Consider the following 27,056-nt stretch of genomic DNA (forward strand, 5'->3'; position numbering starts at 1 on the left):
TTTTTCTGTGAATGTCAACATTCGGCGCTTGTTATATGTATGGCATATATTTGTATTCGTATCGAATATTGCTGCATATTATATGCATCTCTTCTACATTTCTCTCTCTCTCTCTCTCTCTCTCTCTCTCTTTTCCTTTCTTACATGATACTGTTGAAGATTTGGATTTTGTAATCTCGCACGCAAGAATCAAGTCAATGAGATGCACACAGAAATGCAATATTAAATATTACAAGTAAATACTAGATAATATATGAGAATTACTTTTATTATAATTTATACCAATCAAAATTGTTTTTCTCTTTCAATAATAAAAAAATCCGATTCTCCGCATTAATCGGAATAATTTATTATAGAGATAAAAAGATATGGAAATAATAATTGAATATAACGATATTAATGATGCATATGATTTTAAAAGTTACTTTACAAATCTAATTAAAGGATTTAAGACGAAAAAGCTTGAACGCGAAACGTGACTTATCGTTAGTTCGCAAAGAAGTCGAACTTGCTCGCCGGCCAAGTGTATCATGCCGAAGGAAATCAGGCTAAATGACAACGATGTCGGTCGTCGCGATCGAACGTGTCGAATCGTAACGACGAGTTTATTTTGAGCCTAAGCGTGCATATCTTATGTAAAGTAACCGCATGTGCGTGGGCAACTCGTTTTTGCCGCAGGTGCGAGCGAACGCGTTACGCAAAAGATATAGAATCGCGTTCGAATAACGGCGCGACTTTTGCGCGAGGTTTTAATTTTTAAATCGCGACATATACGGAACGAGACGATCGTCTTTTTTTCGAGTTTGTTCCAATAGACTTCTCATACCGATTCGATCTCGATCGTAAATCTTCGATTTACACTCTAACGAGCGTTTCTCTCCGTTCCTCGCGGCAATGAAAACATCACGGCTAACGTCATCATTCGCGCATGATATTTCTCTTTTTTTTCCTTTTTATCATCTTATTGTTTCTACGACGAATGAAGATAATTCCGTGTCTATAAATAGATACGGCCGGCAGAAGGAGAGTCTAATAAAAGCACATTCTTAGAGATCGTATGTGCTCGAATATGAAGTCAAAATAACGCGTTTTTTGCCGCGACGATGATTAACATTAATATATATATATATATATATATATATTAATTTTAAGTTTTATTACTCTTTTCCATTGTTTTAAATTTTTAATAACGTAATTTTTTGTTTTATTACGTTTGCATTTAATTCTGTTATATTAAAGGCTCGTTCTATTTTGACATTATAACATATATATATATATATATATATATATATATATATATATTATAGTTCAGTCTATTAGTCACTTCATGTGTCTTAAAAATATTATTTTTATATTTAATAGATCGAATTAATTATCTTCTTTTTCATGATACACAATGCAGTGTAGGTATAATAACAGATTTTTCTGTCAATTTTTGTTAAATTCGATTTGCACAAGTTTTTTGCCAAATTTTTACATATAATGTCAAAATAGAACGACCCTTAATATAACAGAATTAAATGCAAACGTAATAAAATATAAAAAATGACGTTATTAAAAATTTAGAACGATGGAATAAAGGATTAATACAATTTAAAATTTATATCGTAAAATTAATTTCAAATTTTTCAAGATAAGGAACACGATTTTTAATCTGTAATTTCATTCAGAATACATGTAATATTTCATTTAAATATTATTGTACTTTGCTATACTTTGATACGCCATGGAGACGTTGACACCTTAATTTTTCATTAACACTGTAAACTTAAATTTATAGTAATATGACACGGCACGCGCAGAGAACATATCGCGCGCGTGTTGCTTACTCATATTTTCGTTTACGAGCATGCAAAGTTTTGCAACATTGTTAACGATGTTCAGTAATGTCGTTCTCAGGAAGGAGGCAGATATACCATTTGAAAATTACGGCGCCGCTTGCAACCTGTACAAACAAACGGCTATTACGTACCGTTATACGATAATCGTGCTTGACGTCAAATATTAAATGATTTCGCTGCGTGAATCCGGGCTGTTTAAATTGTTCGGCTTGATTGAATGATGGCCATAGCTCTAAGTTGGCCGACAACCACTTCAACGTAAATAAGACGGTACACCCCATTCTGTATATAAGAGTCGCCTCGTTATACAGGGTGTCTGTTTATTCGAAACGAGTCGCGTGATGGATACGACTGAGTCATCCAACATTTTATACGCATATATTGTACAAAGGAGCATCATTATATCATTTTCTTATGATTGATATGTCAATATCGATTTCGATTTGTCTTCTCTGAAAAAAAGATTACCAATTTTATATTTGTACCTAAAATATATATTTTTTGACGTTTCACATTTTAGAATCTGTTATCAGTGTTTTATTATCCTGAGCTAATTAAATTACATGTGATGACGGATGATAAACACATCGCGAAATTGAATAGCAATTTTATAACACTATTTATTCGAAATATTGATTTTAATTCTTCTTATTAAGTTCGATCAAGTGTGAGCTGCAAACGCTTACGGACAGTTATTCGTGCAATAAATTTAGGAGTCGGTTTTGTATTTGCACGGCTCGTTCGCACGCAGGCAAAGGCGGGACGTACTGTCGCCACTTTTGTCGTCACGCGTTCCCGAGATGTAACCAAGCGTGCAAATTGAAGCAAAAGTTCACCTCTCGCGGTATCTTTTATCGTCAATGTTTTAAATTTCAGATTTTGCAATTTATTTAACGCAACACATTATTTTCAAGATTGGTATCATCAAATCATAAAAATAGACTGCACATAGGTTGAATAATATTAGATCTATAGTACATATCAAAAAATATGACTGTTTAACTCATGCTATATTTTTAATGTGATAAGTAAAATAGCTTTGCATTATATATCATTTCAAGACAAATTTATAGCGTAAATATATAATTTTAATTAAATCTAGGTTATAGAAATATATTATGTTGATGCAATTATTTTTATTACACTTGACAATTTTTTCTTATAACAAGACATGTTTTAATTCAAGTATCGAAATCGTTATTATTGTAAATCGCTAGTAAAAGTTAGACATCAAAGTGTAATATAGGAACAGATATAATACTTTGCGCCTGAAAGACAATAACTCGATATACATTCGTGTAAACGATGCGGTACAAAGATTTATCGGCAAATAAAGTTTTGCAGCAATATTATAGAACAATTTTATTAATGCATAAATAATCTGAAATCACGTTTTGTTTTTTTAACGCGACTGTCATCTTTATTACGATTCCCGTATTCGATGCGATTTGTCAACTTTTTTTTTAATAAATGACAGCTAGTTACGCGCAAAAGATAAAAGGAGAATAGAAATATGCGCGTAATATGCACGCAATCATGCCGACTCGCGCCAGTCGTGTTTAATTAATTTCCTCAATAATAATAACGTAATGAATCTTTGTGCGTTATCGCTGCTGCGTTCTATCACGCTTTGCTCGCGTGTGTCGAGTTATGTTATTTGAAGCCATTGCACTTACATAAAACATCTAAATTAAGTCATGTATTGTAGTATATTTTAGTACAATGATGACTTTTTCGAAGCCGAATAACAAAAGTACATATTTTCTTCTTTTTTTGCGTATATTTTGATTCTACAAAATTTCTAAATATAATTATCTAAAAATGAGAAACGCGATATCAAAATAAATTATCCCATAATTTTCTATTATTAACGTCCTTGTACAATGTAAGAGCTAAAAGTATACAGAGTGCACAAAATAGATTTTGTAAAAATAAAATATCGATTTTTACCTTTGTTATTATCGTTCGTTTTTTATGAATGTGCGGAGACAATTTTCATTTTAATATATTTTTTAAATATAACATATCTTCAAGAAGAACATTAAAATGCATAGAATAAGAATAGATTCTCTTCTAAAAGTTAATATAATAATTATTAAACAAAATAATCGTATTAATAAACTTGATGTTTAAAAATGTTTAAAGATATTAATAATATCTTGATTATTCCCGTGCTTTTCTCTTCTTCTCTGTTGCTTCTTGGGATAAACATATTCACGCGTAATATTTGGAGCATCAATCCCTTTTCTTTTAATAATAATTTGACAGAATATGAATATAGTGCTTAAAGTAACATTGACTAGACATTTACATTTAATTAAGAAGCACGAGCCTTTTACGATTGTCTATGCTAACAAAAGATACGTAGATATACATACTATTATGATGTACTATTGTCTTTCTGCATTAGATATAAATAATGCATTAGTACACATATGCGTGTATAAAGTAAACCTCGTTTATATGCACAATACGCTTTGATACGTCATGTATAGCGATGTAAGCGAGAAATCTCATGAGAAAATGGTGAGAAATACTAACTGGCACAAAGTTATTATTGGCAATTGATTGATACAAGTAAATGTCATTTACACACAGAATTCTCGATTGTCAAGTTATCCCTATACAGATATTTGTCTATAACGCGCAAATGAATCTTTCTAAATATTGATTCCGTTACTATGGTCGCTCGCAGACTTAACCATTTCAATTCAAGCGATTATCCGGATAGATCAGCGGCGTTATTGCGTCCCATCCATCGATTTCCTCGTTCGATTGCACCGCTCTTTTCTGACCGTTTAAAACTGTTGTGCTATGCCGGGGGCTGCTGGGCGCGGATCTACAAGTGATCTGGAGTATCCCAGGTGTGCCGAAGCGGAGGCTCTTGGTTCCAGCTCGCAAAAGACACGACTCGTTACCAAAGATCAAATTGGTTCGGAGCAGCGGCACGTTTTTAATATCCGACGGCAATTCGTGTTCCACCAGTTCCGGTCGAGCTTCCTGATCGCAGAGCTTTTCCACGCAGGGACACGAATTGCTGGAGGATCTCCAGTTCTCCATACAGGACGATCGTAACGCGCACGAGACTTTTGTCTTGCAAGGACTGTTGTCGACTATCGATTCCAGTTGGCTATTCACCCTGGAGCTCTTATGATCAAGCTGGTCCGAGCTGGCGAATCGCAAACGTTTCGGCGATTCGCTGGAGCATCTTGTGAAAGTGGATCTGACGAGGGACTTGTTCTTCAAGGAACTTCGAGGAATCAAAGGATCGACCACGCTGCTCTTCTTGCCACCGCCATTTCGCTTGCTAGCTCTTTCCTTGCTACGTTTATTGCGTAAAATCGGATCCTCTCCAATTAGCCAATACGTAAGACGCTCGCCTTTGCCTTTCAATGAAATCATACCGCGTTCGACAAGACTAAATCCCTCTAGCTCGTCCAATAATTGCTTCGTCTCGTTGCTGCAGTGAATTTTGAGGGCTACAAATTGAAAATATATGATTTCGAGATAAAATATATGGGGTACAGAGAAAATTTGTGACGTGCAAATTGCAGGTATTAATGTTATAAAATTGTTACTAAAAATAATATTTAATGATACTCACGTAACCCCGTGGATTCCATCCTTGATGCTGTGTTCACTGTATCGCCGAAGAGGCAATAGCGTGGCATCTTAAGTCCAACAACACCAGCACATACTGGACCTATCGAAAAATTATATGAAAACATTATATGAATATGAAAAATTTCAAAAATGTTTTCACCTTGATTTATTATCATTAGAATGCAATACATGTAAAATAATAAGTAGAATAATTTTATCATTATTTTTATTTGTATATTTCTTCTGCTTACCGGAATGTATGCCTATCCTTAATTGCAATTTGTCAAGTGGCCTATGTCTAATTGTAAATTGTTTAATGGCGTCTAAAAGATATAATGACATGCTCGCAATTTCAGCAGCATGTTGAATACCGTTTCTTATCGGCAAACCGCTTACCTGAGTAAGAAGATAAAACACATGTAAGATAAATATAAAATGAGGGAATTACTTAACAAATATCAATTCACTATTTACTTATACTGCGAGTTCTAAATAATTCTGCGAATAATTTAATTCGTAATACTTACCACCATGTAAGCGTCTCCAATTGTTTCAACTTTGTAAACATCATAATTTTCTATCGTCGAATCAAAACATGTATAGAGATCGTTCAAAAAGTTCACCACCTTTCAAAAAAAAGATATACAATGTACAATTACTTACAGTATATGTAGTCGTTTCTTTTCTTTTTTTCGATTAAGAATAATAATTATAAATTAAAAATTTATTTTTAATAACATATTTATTATTACGTAAAAGTTCTCACTTCTAACGGCGTGCTTTCTGACGACATTGATGTGAAACCGACGATGTCCGAAAAATAAATCGTAACGCAGTCGAAACTTTCAGCTTCCACTTTATGTCCCCTTTTTAATTGTTCGGCTACATAACGTGGTAGCATTTCATATAATAACGCGTCTAAGAAAATATAATAATTGTTATTTTTATGTTTATATTCATTTCATGTATCTACTTTTATCTATGAGAAAAACAACAATGTATATTATGTATAAAATATTATACTAATGGAATTAAATTTTATTTATTGTTTTAGTTGACCGACCTGTTTTCTTCTTCTCTTCAGTGAGTTGATCAGTGCGTTCATCAACTAGTGCTTCAAGATTATTCGCATATTTTTCCATCATCCCCATCATATTGTCGAAGATGTTTGCTTTCCTGCAAAAGGTGAGTCATATTGATTATAATTCAACTGTTGAGTTCAAAAAGTGAGTCATATTTATTATAATTCAACTGACAAAATCAAAAGCAGAATTTAATTTAAACTGTCAGAAAAATTCTGCCAATTATATCGAAACTGTCAGTTATATCAATTAACGAAACGATGATTATTTTACATATAATACTATGAAAAATAGACTGACATGCCCTTTCGTAATGGTCTTAATTTGTTTCGTATCATCTTAAAATCCGGACGTAATTCGGGACTCTCTGCCCAGCATTCCAATAAACAGTCACGAACAAAATCGAACGTATTCTCCAATTGATCCAGTGGTGGTCTGCGATTATTTCGTAAAATGTTTGCTTAAAGTCGTCAAATAAATCATCAAATAAAAATGTCATATATTTTTTAACGATTTACCTGAACGGTGGCATTCCCGAATCTCTCGCAATTATTTTTTTTAATATTTCTGCTGCTGATAATTCTGTAACGCCAAATGGTCCATGTCTTCCTTGCAATTCGTATAGCACTATAGCAAAAGAGTAGACATCAGCCCTTTGAAAGTCTCGCATAGTTGGTTGCTCGAGATAGCGAGTAGAGCGTAATAATTCAGGCGCTTTATATAACAATCCTATGAAAAGTGCATAATAAAATATTAATTAATACTATTATATAATATTTATAATTATGATGAGGATAAAATGCATCCTCGATCATTACAATGACACATTGTGCTTATATATTTTTTTAATGAAAATGAGAAGGTCAGAAACAGAGTGAAAAATATCTTTGACAGTTACGCGAAAACTTTAAACATTTGAAAATAATAATAGTACGTGTATATAATATAAAAATTTTTCTCATGGCTTTCTCTCTCTCCCTCTGTCTTTCTCTGTTTCTCTTTCTTTTATGCTTATTCTTACCGTGATATTTTTTTATTACGTCTGAAGGATCGCATTCCGCATCTCGCTTGAATTCATGAAGACCAAAATCCGCCAGTTTTACGACCCATCGAGAGTCCACCAAACAGTTAGAAGTGCTTAAAGAACCGTGATACTTTATGACTGACTCGTGAAGATAAATTATGCCCTAAAAGATAGCATTCAATTTATACGTCTCCGAAATCTTGACGCGCGTGATTAAATATAAAAACAGCTAAGATTTTGGATATAAAATTAAAATGTATATAAAAAGATATCTCATTTATTACATTATAGAAATATTGCAAGTTATTGAATGATAAATCTTTCTTCATAAATCAACGTCTTGTAATTAATATATACTGCACATATACTGCTAAATTTTCTGTGATATGTAAAAAGTTTATAATTAATTATGACACACAATTAACGAAGAGATAATTTCTCACGAAAAAAACAAGAAATTAGAAAATTATATTATTTATATATTTTTTTCATATTTGCCTGTAAAATATCTTTTAAGAAAAATTTTTTTAGAAATTTTTTTTTAGGAAAGATGATAAGATAAAAGCGTCAAATTAAAACTTAACATCAAACTTAAATTGAAAAAAAAGAATTTCTAAATACGTCGGTGATTAAACTGCAGAGCTGTTAAAGTTTCAAACAACGTGTTTTTATTACGGAGTACAAAAGTTTGCGGACAGACGCAATGTAGACAAGTTCAGAAATTGCTTTTCTTATATTATGGACATGCTAGCAATCTGAAATTGCGTGAAAAGAACTCTATACTTTTTCAACAAAGAAAAACATGTTGGATAAAGTTCAAATATATAAAAAATGTTCTAATGTAGAAATTGACGGAAACTTACTCTAATTATATCTCCAATCAGCGAAGCCAAAAACATATTATCGAGTTTAATATTTTCATTTTCCAGTATGTCCTGCGAAAAGCATTCTGGCTGAGCATTTCGTCGAAAATTCGAAATTACAAAAATCAACATCACGCGATTATATTTGGGAACATAATCGATAAGCATAATATATTAAGCATAATTATGTTAATTTTAAAAATTACCGACCTTGAGACTGCCACGTGCACAATATTCAATGATAATACATATGTTAGGTGGATCGGTGCATGCACCGATAAATGCATTTAGATTATCATGTCTTAAATCGCGCATCTGAAAATTTATCGCTTATTTAATTACGAAGAGAATATATAATTATTTTACTGTAATTGCTTAATAACAAGTATAATACCGTAGATTATAAATTAAATTCAAATTAAAATTAATGGCTTAATAAACGTTATACCATTTTCAATTCTTTTTTCATTTCTCGTGTAATCTCAATCGATTTCTTCCTGACTTTTTTAACAGCAAAAATTCGTCCTTTATATACTCCAATTTGCGTATAAATCATGGAATATCGAAAATCTGCATCGGGATTCGAACTTAGCGATACTTGACTAGTTCGCACTATAGGTTGCGTTGTTGGTGGCTTCGACAAAAAAAACATTAATATAATTATAATATATGTATATCTCTCAAAGGTTTTATGTTAATGTAATTGTGATTTTAAATATTTTTCGTGACAAAAATTTGTTCTGCAGATTCATTAAAACTTTATAATGATTTATTAAAATGTTATTGAAGTTAAAAAATTGAATAATACTTGAATGAGATAAATTTATCCCGAACGTAAGCAATTTCGATTACAATCAATTGCACAAGGAAACGAATCGGGAACAAAATTTTCTCGATATATAGTGGCATTAGAACGATAGCAATATTAAAGCAAAAAAATTACCTTGGAATTGGCAGGCATCTCGTTGGTTCCAATCGCTTCCTGTTTCTGTTCTTTGATCTGAATGTCTTTATAGTTCACTTTCCAAAGCAAACTATCCAACGCTTGCTCATATTTCCAGTTCCTATAAAGGATTAGAAAAACTGCTGCGATAATAAGTACCAATGTACCAGCAATACCTCCCACGATTTCGCTGGTGTAAGCTGCAATAGCATTCAATCAGTATTATGATAAAGAATTTTTATATAGAGTGTCCATACTTTAGGGGAAATAATAAATTCAAATATTATATTTATTTTTAAAATATGTTTTTTATTAAAAAGATATATTAATATATGTTTATTTTTATGATAAAGAAGACCGCGGCAAAGTTGTGAGTTTATAAAAATTTTGGCAGATTTTTTTTTCATTTGGGAAGCATATTTGTATTAATTAATTAAACATAAGAATTTAGGTATATTTTACCTACAATTGCATTTTTCACCGTGGTATCCGCAATCAGGTTCTGCAAGCGGTGGTCCATCTCCAAGCCATTTTATTTCTTTCGTTATGTGAAGTTTCTACAGAGTTTCAAAAAATTTATTTTTCATACTCTTATTATATATAATATATATATATATATATATAACTTCAGTAGCATTATTAATACAATTCTATAATTTAGAAATACAAAGTTAAATATTACATTGTTCTGTACATTATTCCTATTCTTGCTTTCCGTTTAAAGTGGCAATTAGTCGCTCTAAAGAATTGATATTAAATTAGTATAGGAAAATGTATTTGTTGTTTTTTTTTCGGATTGTAATAATATAATATTTTATATATTTTATATAATATTTTAATATAATATATTTGGCTCAATTTAACAATATTGATTTTGTAGCATTTATATTATTATAGATAGATAACATAATTTTACAACTATTATCTTACAATTAGTAATATTTCTGTTTCGAAAGAAAAGAAATGTTTTGGCAAGAAAAGTAATTTTCTTACTGGCAAATTTGTGTCTTGCTCTTTTCCGACGAAATATCCTATCGGATAAAGTCCATAGCCCCTGGTAGATCGATCATCCAATGCAATCAGTGTATAATTACCCTCGGCATCTCCATTCTCATCCATATACACCATATAGCTGGAATTGATTATGCGAATTCCGTTATATGCTCACTTAGGCTCGGTTCAGTCCATTAGATAGAATAGTCATGAGTCATGAATTGTAAGATGATTCTAATACACGTGTCCACAATATTTACTTGCAATTAAGGAAATTTCTCCCATAATATACAATTTTATTAATTATAAAGTGTTTAAATTAGAAACGTACTGAAATATCAATGATGAGATTACAAATTAACATAATGCTTCTAATCGACATCTCTTTATGTCGAATGCGATTTTGATTTGAAAAACAAAAGAAGTAAGTATATATATATATATATATTATTAGTTTCTTGCAATATTAAATTATTTTATACATATACATTGTGACAGAAAAATTCAGAGATCTTTACGTTTCGTCACAGTACTGCGTCATGTACTAGTAACACGAAATATCTAATACGGATACCCTGGCGAAAGGATTGAAACGTCTTTCGTCGGACGAGCACTTTCGTTTTGTTTTCATAAAGACGCGGAACATTCGTTTTTAATCGTCAGACGAATCGCTTTTTCCCGACGGGCGTTCTCGCCCGTCAAGAGAAAGATGCATAATAACTCTGCCTTAATCGCCGAGCTACAAATCTTAGCGCAGCGATCTCGGATGATAAATCGCTAAGCTTCCGACTTCAACGACCTCGTTACGGTATGCAAACGGTAATTACTTCGCCGAAAATACACCGCACGCGCGGCTCTCCCTCGGTTTTGGCCTTTAGGGCGAGAGAAATTACCAGGTGACGTTCACCACATAAGGCATCTGATTTGCATGTCGTAAAACGTTACGACGCAACGATCGTGCTCGCGCTTTTATCTCATATTTTCTCACATACGTACCCCATTGCGCTTTTGTAATGTATGCCGTGTAGAGCAGACACCATCTCCCGGCCGTTCTGAGGGTCCCGATTCTCGTCGAGCGCGCGCAGCAACGCTCTCGTATAAAGGTGCACTGCGTCGTACAGGTACGCTGTCTCCGGTACGATCTGCCTTATAACATGAAGTAACGATTACGCTTCGAAATTGGGGGTGAACGCGACTGTACGGTTTGTGCGATTCATTCGAGAGATATCGCGCGCCCGGATTACATAGATTGACGAGTGATCACGAAGAAGACGATAATGACAGAGCGAACGAGTGTCATAATTTCGGAGATGCTCACACAAATGGTCCGCTGCATGTAGAGTAGGTTGTTATTTATCATGCGGAATTCTCAATGATGATATACGATATAGTATGCGAATTATTATTATACAAATTGAGTGCGCGCTTCAATTTCACCCCACTGTAATTCATGATTAGCGTACAATGTTTTAATATCATTTGAATTTTCGCTAGTACGAGTGGTTTCTCTCTTTATTAACGAATCACTTTTAAAAGGATTGTATGAGACGAATTTTTATAAAGATACAAGTATAATATTTTTTGCAACACAAATAAAGTATTAAATGTACTGAAATATTGACGTGTGCAAACTTTATAAGACATAATTTTTTTTTTATTTTAATAACAAATAAAGAACTTTAATTGGTTTCGCTAATTATAAGTACTACTGAAAAGTATTGAAGAAGATTTTCAAACTCAAGAAAAACATTAATAAAGAGAAGAAATCAGAAAGAAATATTTTTATCGGCTCTCAATATTAAGAATATAAATATGATGTTTTTAAATCGGCCAACAGAGCCAAAGCACGAAAAATTAATTATTCGGAACTGTATCTCTTGGTTTGAGATCACTAAGTTCCATATATAAATTAATCTCGAAACTTACATATGGAGAAATAGGCGCGAAAAATATAGGTCCGAAAATCCGAGATTAATTTATATATGGAACTTAGTGCTCTCAAACCAAGAGATACAGTGCCGAATAATTAATTTTTCGTGCTTTGGCTCTGTTGGCCAATTTAAAAACATCATATTTATATTATAAATAAAGAGATAAAGAGAAAATCTGAATTTTATAAGGCTATATATTTTTACGCAGAGAGTAAATTTTTAAATATGTTCTCTTAATCTAATCATTGTCTCTAATAGTCACCTGAACTACTCCTCCGACTTTTGCCAACGGATTAGTAAAATTGAATGGCGGTTTCTGTCTGTGCTCATTAACGAGAAGAGTAAAATTCATAAAGTTGATGGGAGCGGACGCGACGATGCTGAAGTAACTACGGTACGCATTCACGATTGATAGATCCATTTTCTTTTGCCATAGTCCACGAAGATACTTATCCGGTCTCTTCTCATCATATTGCTCAATGTCGACGCCGACGACCCAATATTCGCCTATCATAAAATGCATTAAATGTTATCTTTTGCAATATACGATAAAAAGAATAAAGAAACTCTATAAAACTACATAAAAATGATTACTCGCCGTACTTGAAAGCTTTTTTGTTGCATCTAATTTTGGTAGTATCTAATATTATTAATGGTTATATGACAGTGATAAAAATATCTTCTTCAGTTACTTTACTTTTTTTTTAAATTTGTCTATTTCGAAACATATTCAATTTGTGATACAATCATACACGTAATACGTAAGAGTTGACATTAAAATTATTATAGTCAGCTACTTTTCCATATATCTGATTATTTTACAGCCAATATTTATACCTTTTTTTAAGAGATTCATTTCATCCAAAGCCATCAAGAGACCAATATGCTCGAAATAGTCCCCAAGAATCACGTAAACTGAAATGCCATTTTGTAATATTATTGTATTTATATTTAGAGAAAATCATTATATTGGAATTTCTTTCCGGTCTATCACGTCCACTCTATCGAATCAGGATTGCTAAAACCAGTCACGTAGATGTTTATTTTTAGAACTCGACCTCTTAATACATCCAAATAGATATGTGACTAATGAAACAAGCTGTATCTCTTTTCGAGTTAGCATACTTGCTTCTGCAGTATGCGGGTAATTATTTCCCAACTGCAAGTTTCATTTCGTATCTATCGCGTATAAATTAAGGAACCGAAATACGGGTAGTCTATTTTAAATCGTGCATACAAGTTGATTGAGAAAAGATACACATCATCGTACGTGAAGTGAACTTTCGAGCCAGAAATGGAAGCCTACGTGAAAGAATTAATGTTAGAAACCGACCTACACGCTTCGAAATAAATTGTCGACTAATGAAATATACATTGTAAACTGTTGAAGCTTTGATATTTTTTGATGAATATATTAACGTGTGAGCAAATTATTACTATTTGAAACCAAAAACTTTTGTCACTTACTTCGAGTTTGTCGATATGTATCTCTAACATGCTTATGAAATGGATTTTGCATATGCGTATGCACGTAATAAGGTTCGCTCCAAGATCGCAGATATGTCACTGTAATGCCGGCCGCTTCGAAAGACGTTAGAATTGTTGTCGCTATTGTAGACATTCTATTGAACTCGAACATTGTGGAGTTCATGTACATGAACGTTACCTAAAAAGATAAAATATATTAAAATCATATTTTAAAATATTTTAAAATATTATAAAGAACATTTTTTGAATAATATTTTAATCTTATCAATTATAATATTAATTTTATAAAAAAAAAATGCATTTACATGCAGAATAAATAGTATACTCACTTTTGTCCAGTTGAATGCCATTAAAACCGAAACAACGGATTTTGATATTTGTGTGTCAGGCGGTCGAGTTCTTACAAATGTGGGAAATTCTTTTTTATTCGACGTTTCATGATGTGTGCAAAACTAGATTAAAATATAATAGAACAGTCGTTAATTGTCTTTTTCTTTTAAATTTTATTTTATTTTAATTTTATTTTTATGTGTATCTGCTATAGGATGTGTTGGCAAGCGTAGTACGGCGTATTTAGATTCGCGCGTTGAGAATAATTTATTTCATTGTATAGTTCGTTGCTTTTGGGGGAACAAGTTGCACATTAGATTATTAAATCACGTCGAAACGAGCGAGAAACGATCGCAAGGATTCGCGACCGGAGACTATTTGTGCCATTATATATGTGTGTGCGTGTGTGTGTGCGCGCGCGCTATTTTTTCGATATTTCGAAGTAAAATACTACATATTAACGTTCGTATACTTCGTTCGTGAACATTATTTCTTATAAAGCATATTTTAATATTTTCTTTGAAAATATTTCATATTTTTCGCAATTGTGAAATAGTTTCTATAATATGTAACAAAAAATTATCTCATACAAAAATTACTAATCAAAACTCTAATATTTTATATTACACTATACTGTTTTTTAACATTCTTTTTTGTATTTTGTTATTCTTTTATTTAAGTAATAAATATAGGTGTTTTACCAATAAAATATGTATTTTTAAATTATATTAATTACTTATGGCTATGAAAGTTTAATAAATATTTGGAAAATATATATAAGAGATTAGTTAGAGATTTCTTAATATTTATATCTTAGAGAAAACAATGCTTACATAATAATTATATATCAAAACAAATATTATTAAATCCATTATTATTATTATTTTTAATTGGCTTCTTTTTCTAATATGTTTCCTTAAATTAGCTGTTAATATACAATTTTATTTCTTCAGTATCTTATTAAAAGTTTCTTATTTATTTTGCTTTGGAAATATTCTCTTTCACTGAATGAAATAAAAGCTACATACTGACAATGAGAAGAATTTGGAGCGCGAAAATTGCTAGCTATAAACACTTCTCTCTCTTTATTTCATTTTCTCTCTCTCTCTCTCTCCCTCTCTATGGAATTCTTGCTATCAGATTATAATGTTACGCAATACAGAATGCGAGATGAGAAAGAAATAGAAGAAATTTTACTGTGCAGAGAGGAAACTGGATTTCAAGCACATTGATGTAAACAAAATGAGCATGAAAATTAGAATAATTTTATATGGTATAAACAAAAAATTACTGACGTAAGAGATCATTGGAATGTTAAATGCAGCCGCCATTCTGCCTTCGTGAATGCAGGTCTCTTGTGGACCGATGTAAGCGCTAATGTTTTTTTTCCATAAATTTGCTACTTGAAAAATACTTGTTTCTTCGTCACCATATGTTTCGGCAATAAAAAATTCCAAATTGTGCCCTCGTTTGCCAAGCTCGCCAGCATTTACCTGTGTGTAAAATCACTTTTTTAAGAATATTTTAAATAAAAAGATCAATGATAATTAAAAAATAATAAATTTTATCTTTGAGGAATCTTAATAGCAATGCTTTTTATAACATTATGTAAAGAGTATGTGCACGTATCATTTCATAAAATTTGTTCTGTACGTTTATATGAAATTTTAAATTGTGTTCTAATCATGTGACAACAATTGCGCAATTTTCAAAAACTAGACATATTCTTTCGCGCTATCGCAAATTGCTCCAGTTTCACTTAATCAATGTTTAACGGATAATTGATATTCAATAGATAAGCCTCATATTTCTGTCTGATTAGAATTGTTAAATTTAATTATCCGCTTTCATGGTGCTAATCACGGTCGATGATAATATTAAAGAAAGAGGGAAAGAGGAAAGGCAGCAGGGGCAGGGCACACGATTACTCACCTCCTCTACGGCCAAAGTGATAGCGCCAGATATTCGGAAGCCGGGACGCTGATACTCCAAGTCCTCTAGACGTCGTTTCGAACCAGTGATATAGCCTAATAGGAAGGTCTCCGCGTCAACGACGCTCTTAACATCGAGTAAAACGTAGATCGCCGTCAATAGCAGACACGTCCTTTTCACATTTGCCAGTAGCATGCCCAGCTGTGCAAAAGCCTTCGTGCAAAGAGTTTTGTCAGTATACTCCATAAGTTTGGATTTAAATGAAACGATTGGAAGTGCCAGAATATTCTTTTAAACAAATTTTTCTTTCTTATATTATAAACATTTTTTTTGACAATCCTAAGTAATATGTTTTTATATAAAAAAGCATTGATATGATTAATTAAAATTCCTATTAATAAATTGTATATATCATATAAAAGATAACAAGATCGTATTTCAATTAAAACTCATGTTACTTATGCTGATACTCTGCTGATTATCTTTAATTATTGAGAGCATCTTAATTGAAATACATTTTAAAATAAAATATCAAAATAAAAAAATCAATAATATATATATATATATATATATATATATATATGAGAGAGAGAGAGAGAGAAAGAGATATTTTATATAAAAAATAGGATTGCTTTTAGTTTTATCTTAATGTAAGTATAGACACATTAATTATTGCAAGAATCGATGTTACATTATTACTGCATATTTATATTATTAGTATGTGTAACGCATCCTTTCTATGAGATATGTGCAATAATAATGTAATATCAGCGTCTATGATAATGCAATTTTCACAATTAAGTTTATATTCGCCTTTGATCCAATAATTAATTTACACTGGATTGCTGTAGTATTGAACGTAACGTCAACTACAGCGGCGGTCGCGTGTTTGTCTTTCGTCCACTAGGTTTATCGGTAAGAGCATGATAGTAGGTGCAGGTGGGTGCTTGTAATGTGGATAATGGATGAAACCAGTAAGCTCCGCGGGGTCGCAATAAACCCCATCAATCTCCCATGGTGTACCTAACTTCCTCTTTTCTCCATATACTTGAAATACTTGGAACTTTTCTCCTCACAAACAGTGACGTCACTTTGAGAAATCAATTTTGTTGAAAAATATAAAAAAAAATTGTTCACTTTTGCATAAATATTTATATACACAATTATTTTTCTATATTATATTTTATAATACCTATATTTTAGAACATCTTTTTGTAGACGCGCTCACAGTAAATTAATGTTAAAATATTATTTCATCCCGATATATGGTCGAGAAAAATTAAAACTAATAATTTTACAAAAATATTTTTTTGTAAACATATAATTTTTAATTATGATAAATACAGTCATTTCTTGATTATCGCGTGTTTGACGTACGGCCACTTTTTTTCAAGCGAAAGAAAAAGCGTAAAGAATAAAATACTCAAAATTTATCGCATGTTACGGAGTCTCATAAATGTTCTCGAAAAAAATATATTTCATGCTCGGTGACAGCGTGACGTGTAAACATATTACGATGCGTGCAAACGCAAACATCGGGATATTTACTTCAGAAGGACCATCTCGACGCGATATTACACGATGGCTATCACAAAATCAGTTCTCGAAAGTTCGTATGCGTCGGTCTCGCGTGTCGGTGGACCCATTATTAATAGCGGTCTATTTTAATAATATGTCCGAACCGCGGGGTCGTTGGACAAACCGCGCTTAGGCGGTCCGCGAGGTGTTGCGTAAAGACGTCAAGGTCACACACAGTCACCGAGACATTGAAGAATTCACAAGTTTGTTTACGTGCGAAAAAGGCGAGCGCGTCTCGCGAATCTTGAGTCGCCCACTGGTTGATTGATAACTCTTTAGCATGATTCGCACGGATTTGCGACGTGGATGGATAATCATTCCTCTACGACGATGCGATCGTGGGAATGGATACGCGGTTTCGATGAAAATTGCACTTTTGACGGCGCCGATTTCGCTCTTCTCGGTATTCCCTGCCGTAAGGGGAAACGCATATGTAGTAAGACGCGAGGCAAAACGTCACGCGAGGTGGAAGATAATTCGTGAGGAGAGTGTATGCCACGCTGCTCGTATAGGTATTGCACGACGGCTACGCATTTGTCCAAAGGCAGTGAACCAATTAACCCCGACGATGAGCTGACCGTTCGTTCTTAAATTACCTGCTGCGCCGCTTTCACGGGCATACGTGTGTTCGCCGTCAGTTGTAAATTTCTTTCTAGCGAGAAAGAATGCCGTAAAATTGTCGGCACTCTTTGCCAGTTTTATTAGACTGGAGACATTGATAGTTAAATTTTCAGTATGCATTCGATAGCTAAAATGCGTACTATATATATATATATTAATTTATTAGTATATAAAATAATAATTGCTTATCTAAATATATTTTTTATATAAATATAGTAACTAGGAAAAAATATTTAAATTATTGATTTCTACATATATTTTTTATTTTAAAATTCTATTTATTATTTATTTAAACACATCTTATCTTAATATATATGTATATGACATATAACCCCTAAAGTTTTTATTCAATATCTTTCGTAAAAAAAGAAAAAGCTTTTTAATCGCGTAATGGACTTTCGTGATATCTTAAATTGTGTATTTCGCGACCTCGATTGCTTACACACTCAAGTGACAAACTGTGGATCCGCGTCGTCGTTTAATCTTACGGCTTGCCAACAAGTTTTGACAGTCAATTCTCGTCCCGTCAAAACGTAGCACAACCAGCTCGTATACCCCGATTGCAATGCAATCGGCGAATTAACAAGCGACGTGGTCGCTGAATTAATGCGGTTAACGGAGCACGGTACCACTTTTTCAGGTTTACCTGTACCGATTTACCACCCGATTAAGTGATTTATCTGTAGGATTTACTTGTTCGCTTTATTTACGACGATTGCGTAGTTTTATCAGATTAAAATTGGCTAATATTTTTGTGCAAAATAAACATTTATGGTGATCTCGTTTGAATAGATCGTATATTGTATTTTATCATCGATATATGAAGCTTAAAATATAAAGCGGATCATTATTTTGTGAGCTATCGAATAGACGACAGTTAATAACAAATACAGATATACAAAAGTGACAACTGTATGGTTGAAAAAGAACGCTTAAAATTGATTCAAGGATTTCATGCGCTATTATCTAAAATAACAATGTCTATTTCGGATTTATAACGTTTCCTGCAGGACAAAATAATCTGTACAGGTACATCAATACACGTTGACAGAAGCAGCGCGCCTATTTACGTATTGAATAACGAGTGCGCTTCAGGGTTAAGCCGACAGTATAGAGAAATTTGCCCCGAGGATGACTGTATGTGATCAGAGAGAAAGAGATAGATAGATAGATAGATAGAGAGAGAGAGAGAGAGAGAGAGAGAGAGAGAGAGAGAGAGAATTTTAACTCCGATTTACATTTTATTGCGAAACCAGAGACGCACGTGGACGCGCGACGACGTAACGAGTTGTTAGCGATCGCGCTCGGACTTCCCCTCCGGGCCGACATTTTGACAGCATGCCCGACGGCGCGCAAAACTCGTGACGCTAATTACGGTTGACTAATCCAGTCTCTCTGCGAGCGTTTTTTTTATTCGACGTGACGTGCATTACGTTGCCGGGGAAAAAAAAGAGAAGCGGGTTGCGGGCGTAGTTGATCGCGTTTTACGTGAATCGCTCGTTTCGGGCTTGTGATTTACAACCGCGGTTTTTTTCTCCGTTTGCAATTGGAAAATTTACAAACCTTTGCTCTTGTAGCAGAGACAGATGTAACAGCGCGACAAACTATCGAGATACGTTTTGTCAAAATAATGACATTTCAAAGATTAATATATACATTTCAAAAATTAACTTTCGTTTGTAAAGAAGAAATAAATCATTGCTATGTTTATCGAAAACATTTTCTGTTTTACTATACAGTTATTAAGTAAAATTAAACATACAATTATATATAAATAATGTATATGAAACATGAGATTAAATTTCTATAAATTAGAATTTTTGTTATTTGACAGATAAATTGATATTATTCTGTGATATTTATCTTTTTGTAATTGATAATATTTCACTATTTCTAATTAAAAATATTTACTTTCTTCAAATATATCAAAATAAATATGTCAAGCACAATCAATTATCGGTATTATGATTATGTACAATTTAATTTATATTTGTCTTTTAATAAATATGTAAAACTCACAAAATATTGGCACAACTGGATTGAATAGCATTTGATGATTGATCGAATAATCGAATGAATTATGTTTTTAAAGTAACAATAATTAAGAGCATCGTCTAAATCATGTTTATTTATTATCCTGCTTTTCTTGTCTTTTTTTCTTATCGCGAAAAAGAAATCGTAAAAGGCGATTAAGATTGAAGGTCGTAAACGCAACAATATTAAAAGACCAAAAGTATATTTATTATGCCGCTCAACAATTGTCGGTTCCATTCGTCTTGTTAATTCGGCAAGGGCGGTGCATCAAGCAGAATTAATCTTTGTGGATGCGCACGTGATTTGCACGTTATGCCCACGATTTAAGACCGCGGCGTTGGATGCAACTAATGAACCGCTCATTAGAGCAGAAACGAGCAGTTAAACGACTGAGAGTGCCTGGTATATATGAGGAAGATCTTTTACGATCTTTTACCAACAAAGTGCCAGAATTTGTCGTGCGATAGAAACCTGATTCTGATAATAGCAAAATGTGTTATAAACATGCATTAATATGAAAGGATCCAAAATTTGCATGATTTTTTAATTTATTACCAGCAACGGTAAAAACATTAATTAACCACTTATTTTAACGTGTTAATTAAATATTTATTATAGAAAATTTGATATTATTCAACATTTCACAGACTTTAATCTATGCTTTAAATCTATAAATATAATAATATACTTAGCGATAAATAATTTGTCTCTTGCTAAGTAAATCATCAAGACTTACTAAAGATATGAAGGAAGTGTGCAAAGAAAATTAATTCACAACAGCTATAACAAATGCGATATTCAAATCGCGCATTTCCGTTTGGCCTAAATAAATCTCCCGCGATTAGCACGCCGTGAGTTTGCAAATAGATCTGTTCCTAAATCAACGTGCGTTACGAGGCAGATCGGAATAGTTTCGAAATAGTTTGCACTTGATTATACATTTATATAATTTGTATAATTTGTATAATTTTATTTAAAACTTTTGATTTTCCAAATTGTATATTAATATGAGACTTATAAATAGGTATAAATATTTTTTTATTACGTGATATTTGCATTATTTATTTATAATAAAATATATATTAAGTACTATATTAATTATTAAAAATGTAATAATAAAGATTTTATCAGATTCTTTCAGATTTCATTAAAAATTATTTGGTAGATATTAATTGAATTTTTTTATGCACACAATATTTGTTTATATATACAATAAATATTTCTTTATATATGTATATATTCTAGCTTTTATTATGTTTTTTTTTACTATTTTTAAAACAAAAGTTTTCCTTGGAGGTCGTTAGAAAATTGTCAAAAAAATATTTTTGAAATTTACAATCAGATCACCGTGTAGTATACAAAGATCGTAAGAGAAAGTAATGTGTTGTACGTTTTTATCACTATTTCTTTCGCAAATCGAGCCTCAGGTATATTCGAATGGATTACAATTCGCCATAGGCATTCACATACACAATACACAATATTACACACAACCATTCTATATATACATATGTATATATACATATGTAGAACTTACGTGAAGTATACAAATATATTATTTATTGTTAGTTATTTTGGAAGAAAATCTTAAAAAAAAAAACAGAAATGCAAAATTTATTATAATTTCTATCGTGTAACTATTTATATTTGTAGATAATATTTTTTTAAATAATTTTTATTACTTTTTTGTTTTATCATTTTAATGTGCATAATGCACGTTTATGCGTTTTTCGCACGTGGTAATGAAACACGTAAATAACATATAATTAAATGAATATATAACTTTTAATGAAAAGAATCATGCGCGAAAAGAAAAAGTGTAGGAAAATATAATTTATAAAATGTTTAACAGTTATTACGTAATATTAATTTGCATTTGGAGTGCACATACTTCAGCATGCCATGTGAGCTTAATATGCGTTTGTACAGAAAATTGATGGCCTTCGCAGGAAAATGCGCGGAATAGAATTTACGTACGTGTATGTGACCTTATTACGTTGCATGTACCGGATCTTGTCGCGTTGCACTAAATGAAATCTGATAAATCTCATTGAAGGGAATGAGACGCTTCTTTTCTCTCGGATGCCTCGCTATCGTAGTATTATGCGAGATTGAAAGTCTCGTACGACAGAATTTATCGAGATGAAATCCATACATACCGTTACATTTTTTTTAGAATAGCTCTCGCTTTGAATACTATCGAGATTATCGATGCGTGATGTTCGACTATAGCTTACGTAAGATAATAATTTCGTTCCTCTACGTCGTAAATATCAAGAAGTCAGTGAAAGCTATAACATAAGAAATGTGTATATCAAATAATACTAATTAAATAATGGGAAAAGAGTATAATTTTAATTTATAATAACAAGATATTGTGATTTCTAAATTATTTATTTACGCATAAAAATTAATTTCGTACAACGAACGATTTCGGTAAGCAAGCAAATTAAATATTTCTAGGACACGCGTGAATTGTACGACGCTATATTATTGTAGGAAAAGAATGATCAACAAGTCCCGAGATTGGTGAAGCGAACATGACTCACCATGATCATGACTATTAGCTTTCGCCTAAGAAAGGTGATCTCGAATCTATGTCACACAGTAGGTAGAATATTACATAGAGAATTTTAGGCACGCCTCAAAGCGTTACATCAACGTCGCCAGACTATGCCTGCAATTTCTACATGGCATCGATTTTCTAATTAAGTCCCTCGTCGATTTATATTTTGACACGAACGTAACAAGCTGGTTATACTTTGGAGGATAAATTATGTAGGCAATTTGTCGCAAACGCGTGAACGATCGTAGTTGCTTGCATTCGCGGAAGTGCGTATCTTATTTATGTCGTGTAACAGTTATCGCGCGTACATATACAAGGTAGCACCGACGTTGGTTGCGATACATGACCAATAATACGATAGTCATTGTCCGTAAATGGTAATGTTATTATTAGCTGCTAGCAAACATGAGACAGACACTACATATCGATAATCAATTAGCATCCATTCGCACAAAGGAGAAGCAACAGCACCGGTAATGATAGATAGATTGATCAAAGTTGAAGCTGAAATTGACACATACGTAATTATTTCATAATAACAGATATTTGTGAAAACATGGGAAAAATTAAATAAAAGACATAAAAAAAATTATATCAAAAATTGAATTAAAAATTGAATTTGTATATTAATACAATTATATGATTTAGAAAATCCAACAGTCTTATTTCGTATACTCGTCCATTTCTCACAAGATTCATTAGTGCGAACCACCGAACTTGGCCGCATTGTAACTTTTCCCAGTAATTAATCCATATTACGCAACGCTCTCCTGCTCTTCTAACTTCCTCTTAACAGGTTGAATGTTTGAGCTCGGTTTTCACCCAATCTAGATTCCCCGCCGGCGGTAGATTCGTAATCTTCAACGGCGAGACGTGCGTTTCATGAGAATTCATGGCATCCCTGCGCGCTTCTCGACATGGAATACATTAATTTGGCGATAGATTAGGGACGCCCGCGCAAATAAACCCTGAATTTCAATATGATCCTTCTCGCGTCTAACGTTTGCGAATCTAATATTTGCAAACATAGATAACGCGCATTCTCTCTTTCTCTCTTTCTCTCTCTCTCTCTGCAGTGAATTTCAAAATCGTTTATCTATAGAATGAATAAAGAATAAAAGAAATTTAGGAATAATTTACATTTCTACTAAGTTTTAAAGTAATTACTTGAAAAATATATTATTTGATGAAGCATTAACTCGTGAATTCATTTTGAATCTTTGCCCCAATTGGAAAAGAAAAGATTTTTGTAAATAATATTTATTACAAAACATTTTTCGTATGCCGATAATAACGTTTTACAGGTAAACTTTGCACATTTTAACTTGTTTTCGATAAATTCTGAATCTATTATCTCTTTTTGCAACACAGATGCGTTTGTCTAACTATTACGACATGTTCAACACGCGAGAACTCAGCATTGTGATTTATTGATTTGATTTTTCGTTGGCACGTGGTAACACCTTCGTTCGAGAAGTTATTTACAACTTCCGAAGTTATCCTCCAATATTTATTCTCGCATACGACTTCTGTTCTTTTTCTTGGCATCGTTCGCTGGACTAATCATTATATATGGCGTACGCCACGCTTTTACCATATTTGTTTCCCATCGAACCGCAATGATAGCTCTCTCGCGAGAGTTTCCGCTTTTATATTTTTTAAATTATTTTAACGTTCTAGGTAGATCGTGTATTTTGAACTTTTTAATAGAAGTGAATGATTAATCAATGTAAATGGTTGCGTTTTACTTTGTTCAGGCAATATTGATAAATCTATTCTGTTCTCGAACATATTCCCAAGATAACAAATTTTAAAAGGCAATTATCCAACACATAATTTGCAGTCATAAAAATATAGAAATTGAAAACAAATTTTACACTTTTAATAGATAGAGAAGACAATGATTAATATATGAATAAAAAAATTAATTCGTGTGCTTCGTGGTCTGACGGTCTAATTAATAACACGATAATATTTTTAATTATTTAATAAACGTGTCTTACTTACCTCACCTTTCGTCGTATCCGTAATTTGTAATCAGATTCGCGAGTACACGGAAGCTCCAACTCAGCGTCCTTGCGTTCTGCGGGATCACTCGCGCCTCATCTCTTTGCAGCACGTGTTTTCCGCCTCAGTTGCTTCGTACTTTTAAAGATCGCAGGTGAGCAGGTGGTTGGAATCACAGAGAGAGAGAGAGAGAGAGAAATTCTTTTATCGCGTTTATTTTTAACAAATATCTTTTCGAGAAATTTCGAGCTTAAGTCGACCGTATCTCAAGTCACTGTTTCAAGTCGTTTATTTTTTTCTCCCGAATCTAATGCGTGATTAAGGGAGTAAGTTGATTTATAAAATTGGTTTAAAAAATTGTTTTCAACGCGATAAAATGCATGGGGGCGAGAGGAAAGTTTCTAAAGAATCTCCAGAGCGAATTCCGCGGTGTGAGATTGATTAGCAAAAATCGGGGGAGTTCGCGAGCGGGCTGTGCTACCGAGAACAACGGTCGAACAGTGATTGCAGACGCGCGCGGCCAGACTGAATCCTCTCTCAGATCGGTCCTCTTTCTCTCACACCGTCGCCCCGTATGTCGTCGCCCCGGTCGTCGTTGCTCCGGTCGTCGTCGCCGTCGTCGTCGCCGTCGTCGTCGTCGTCGTCCCATTCACGTTCCTTCGACGCTCCAAAATCGCTCCCAAGGCGCATGAGCGCGATCCGCCGAACACAAGCGGTCTAGGAAGGGAGCCCCGCGGGAACATTGCCTCGTATCATACCGAGTTCTTTTTGCGGTAAAGGAGTGCGCCCGCTCGTGAACGGAATGAAATAGCGAAGAAGGCAGTCCTGGTGAACCGCGGTAACTTACTTTTTAGTATTGTGCCGACGTGAAGGTATCTGGATGATATTGGAACGCGGCTTTTGAGAAGAGTATTGGAAAAGAACAAATAATATATAATATATATATTAAATAAATTAATGCGTACAATTTAATCGTATATGTATATATTTATTTATTAAAAAACGCTATATAATATGAATAATCTAATTGAGCTCAAAAAATTATTACACAAAACTATTACATTTCTTTTCTACCTATATGATAATTTTTATAATATTTTTTCTTCTCGCAAAATATTTAGCTTGTATGAAATAGATAAAAGAATATTCGTTATGCTAACGAATTTGAGACAGAAGACAATTGATAGCTTGCTGCAATGGTCGATAATAAAATTATGCTGTTTCGTGGAGATATAAGAAACTTCTCGAGAAAATCAGCTCATTTTTGCTACCGAAATTCAGACGAGTGAATATATACACACGGGAACAAAATCAGAAAACGACAGAAAATCGTCTGGGAATAAAATGTAACGTGACATCTCTGTAGCAAGCCAATCCTAAGAAAGCCACCCCATGCTGACACGAATCTAACACTGTCGCATTTGAGCTCGAATGGCACCCTTCATATTTCATACTGAAGAAAACTCGACGATAGAAAACTCCGAACGTCGCGTAAAATATAATAAGCGAGCCGAAAAATTCATTCAAAGACTACTATCAGCATATTTTTGACGGGAAAATTCTAGAATGCGATAATTTACGAATTATTTTTCCTAAATAAGCTGCAAATAAATATAAATTGCTGAATAAGCAAATAGTCTGCTTAAATTTTGTTTTTTCTATAAAATGAATAAAAGAAAAAGACAGCATATAAAATTTTGACACTTACACGCTCTAGTTCTATATAATAAATTGAATAGAATTATTGGAATCTATATTTATGTTCAATAATTTTAAATTTAATTTTCTGTGTGGGCTACAAATAATATGCATAATTCTTACAATAATTTAGAAATTAATCACAAAACGAATAAAACGAATCGAAAAATTTATTAAAGAACCAAACTGATAGAAATACTCACATATATGTATAATACACTGGTAAAAAAAATCGCAACACGCAATTAATATCAAAATTTCGCGTAAATTTAAATGAGCGTATCTCCGCGAAAAATTATCATATTTAACAATTTTTTTTGTTTTAAAGGGTAAAGTCTCTACTTTAAGAAACTTTCGTTTGATTTTGATTTCATCCTCTCTCCCTCTCTTCATCCCTTTAAAAAGTAAGGTGTTTTTTTTCAAAAAATTGCAAAATTTGACGAACCTTACGCAGTGAAATAAATTTTTTTTTGCAAATCTTATCCAAATTTTCGTAAAATATAAATTTTTTCCTACAAATTA

The 27,056-nt window shown here is 32.7% G+C and overlaps 1 protein-coding gene and 1 long non-coding RNA gene across 4 annotated transcripts in view; one reads left to right on the forward strand and one right to left on the reverse strand.

Annotated features, from left to right (window-relative positions):
- The window catches only part of LOC114941566 (uncharacterized), a 113,052-nt gene that overhangs the window by 4,363 nt on the left and 81,633 nt on the right, over positions 1-27,056 (forward strand). For both annotated transcript variants that reach the window (XR_014924462.1, XR_014924461.1), the window contains exon 2: positions 6,499-6,629. This is a non-coding gene — a long non-coding RNA (uncharacterized LOC114941566). The remainder of the gene's footprint in view (positions 1-6,498; positions 6,630-27,056) is intronic.
- LOC114941565 (guanylate cyclase 32E) lies at positions 1,905-25,474 on the reverse strand. Of its 2 annotated transcripts, none has more exons than XM_085481393.1 (23): positions 24,842-25,474; positions 16,031-16,243; positions 15,394-15,591; positions 14,098-14,220; positions 13,748-13,946; positions 13,118-13,195; positions 12,543-12,787; positions 11,346-11,491; positions 10,350-10,488; positions 9,823-9,913; positions 9,357-9,556; positions 8,862-9,047; positions 8,624-8,728; positions 8,414-8,485; positions 7,548-7,713; positions 7,045-7,255; positions 6,827-6,961; positions 6,508-6,620; positions 6,211-6,362; positions 5,972-6,070; positions 5,696-5,840; positions 5,446-5,544; positions 1,905-5,320 (listed from the first exon to the last, which is right to left on the reverse strand). In XM_085481393.1, the coding sequence occupies exons 2-23, from the start codon at positions 16,223-16,225 to the stop codon at positions 4,548-4,550; spliced, it is 3,870 nt and encodes a 1,289-aa protein (XP_085337519.1). In that variant the 5' UTR covers positions 16,226-16,243; positions 24,842-25,474; the 3' UTR covers positions 1,905-4,547. The 2 variants fall into 2 exon arrangements, with proteins under 2 accessions (XP_085337519.1, XP_085337518.1); XM_085481392.1 differs by having other exon boundaries at positions 24,837-25,474.

The sequence above is a fragment of the Nylanderia fulva genome, unplaced genomic scaffold (assembly GCF_048542155.1).
Source record: "Nylanderia fulva isolate GAGA-0341 unplaced genomic scaffold, ASM4854215v1 Scaffold18, whole genome shotgun sequence".
In the NCBI taxonomy this organism is placed as follows: domain Eukaryota; kingdom Metazoa; phylum Arthropoda; class Insecta; order Hymenoptera; family Formicidae; genus Nylanderia; species Nylanderia fulva.

Coding starts and splice junctions, on each gene's coding strand:
- LOC114941565 (XM_085481393.1), bottom strand. CDS start 16,225: ATGCTACTGGCAAATGTGAAAAGGACGTGTCTGCTATTGACGGCGATC. Junction 15,592..16,030: donor TCACTTTGGCCGTAGAGGAG/GTGAGTAATCGT, acceptor TTTTACACACAG/GTAAATGCTGGCGAGCTTGG. Junction 5,321..5,445: donor GATGGAATCCACGGGGTTAC/GTGAGTATCATT, acceptor TTCAATTTGTAG/CCCTCAAAATTCACTGCAGC.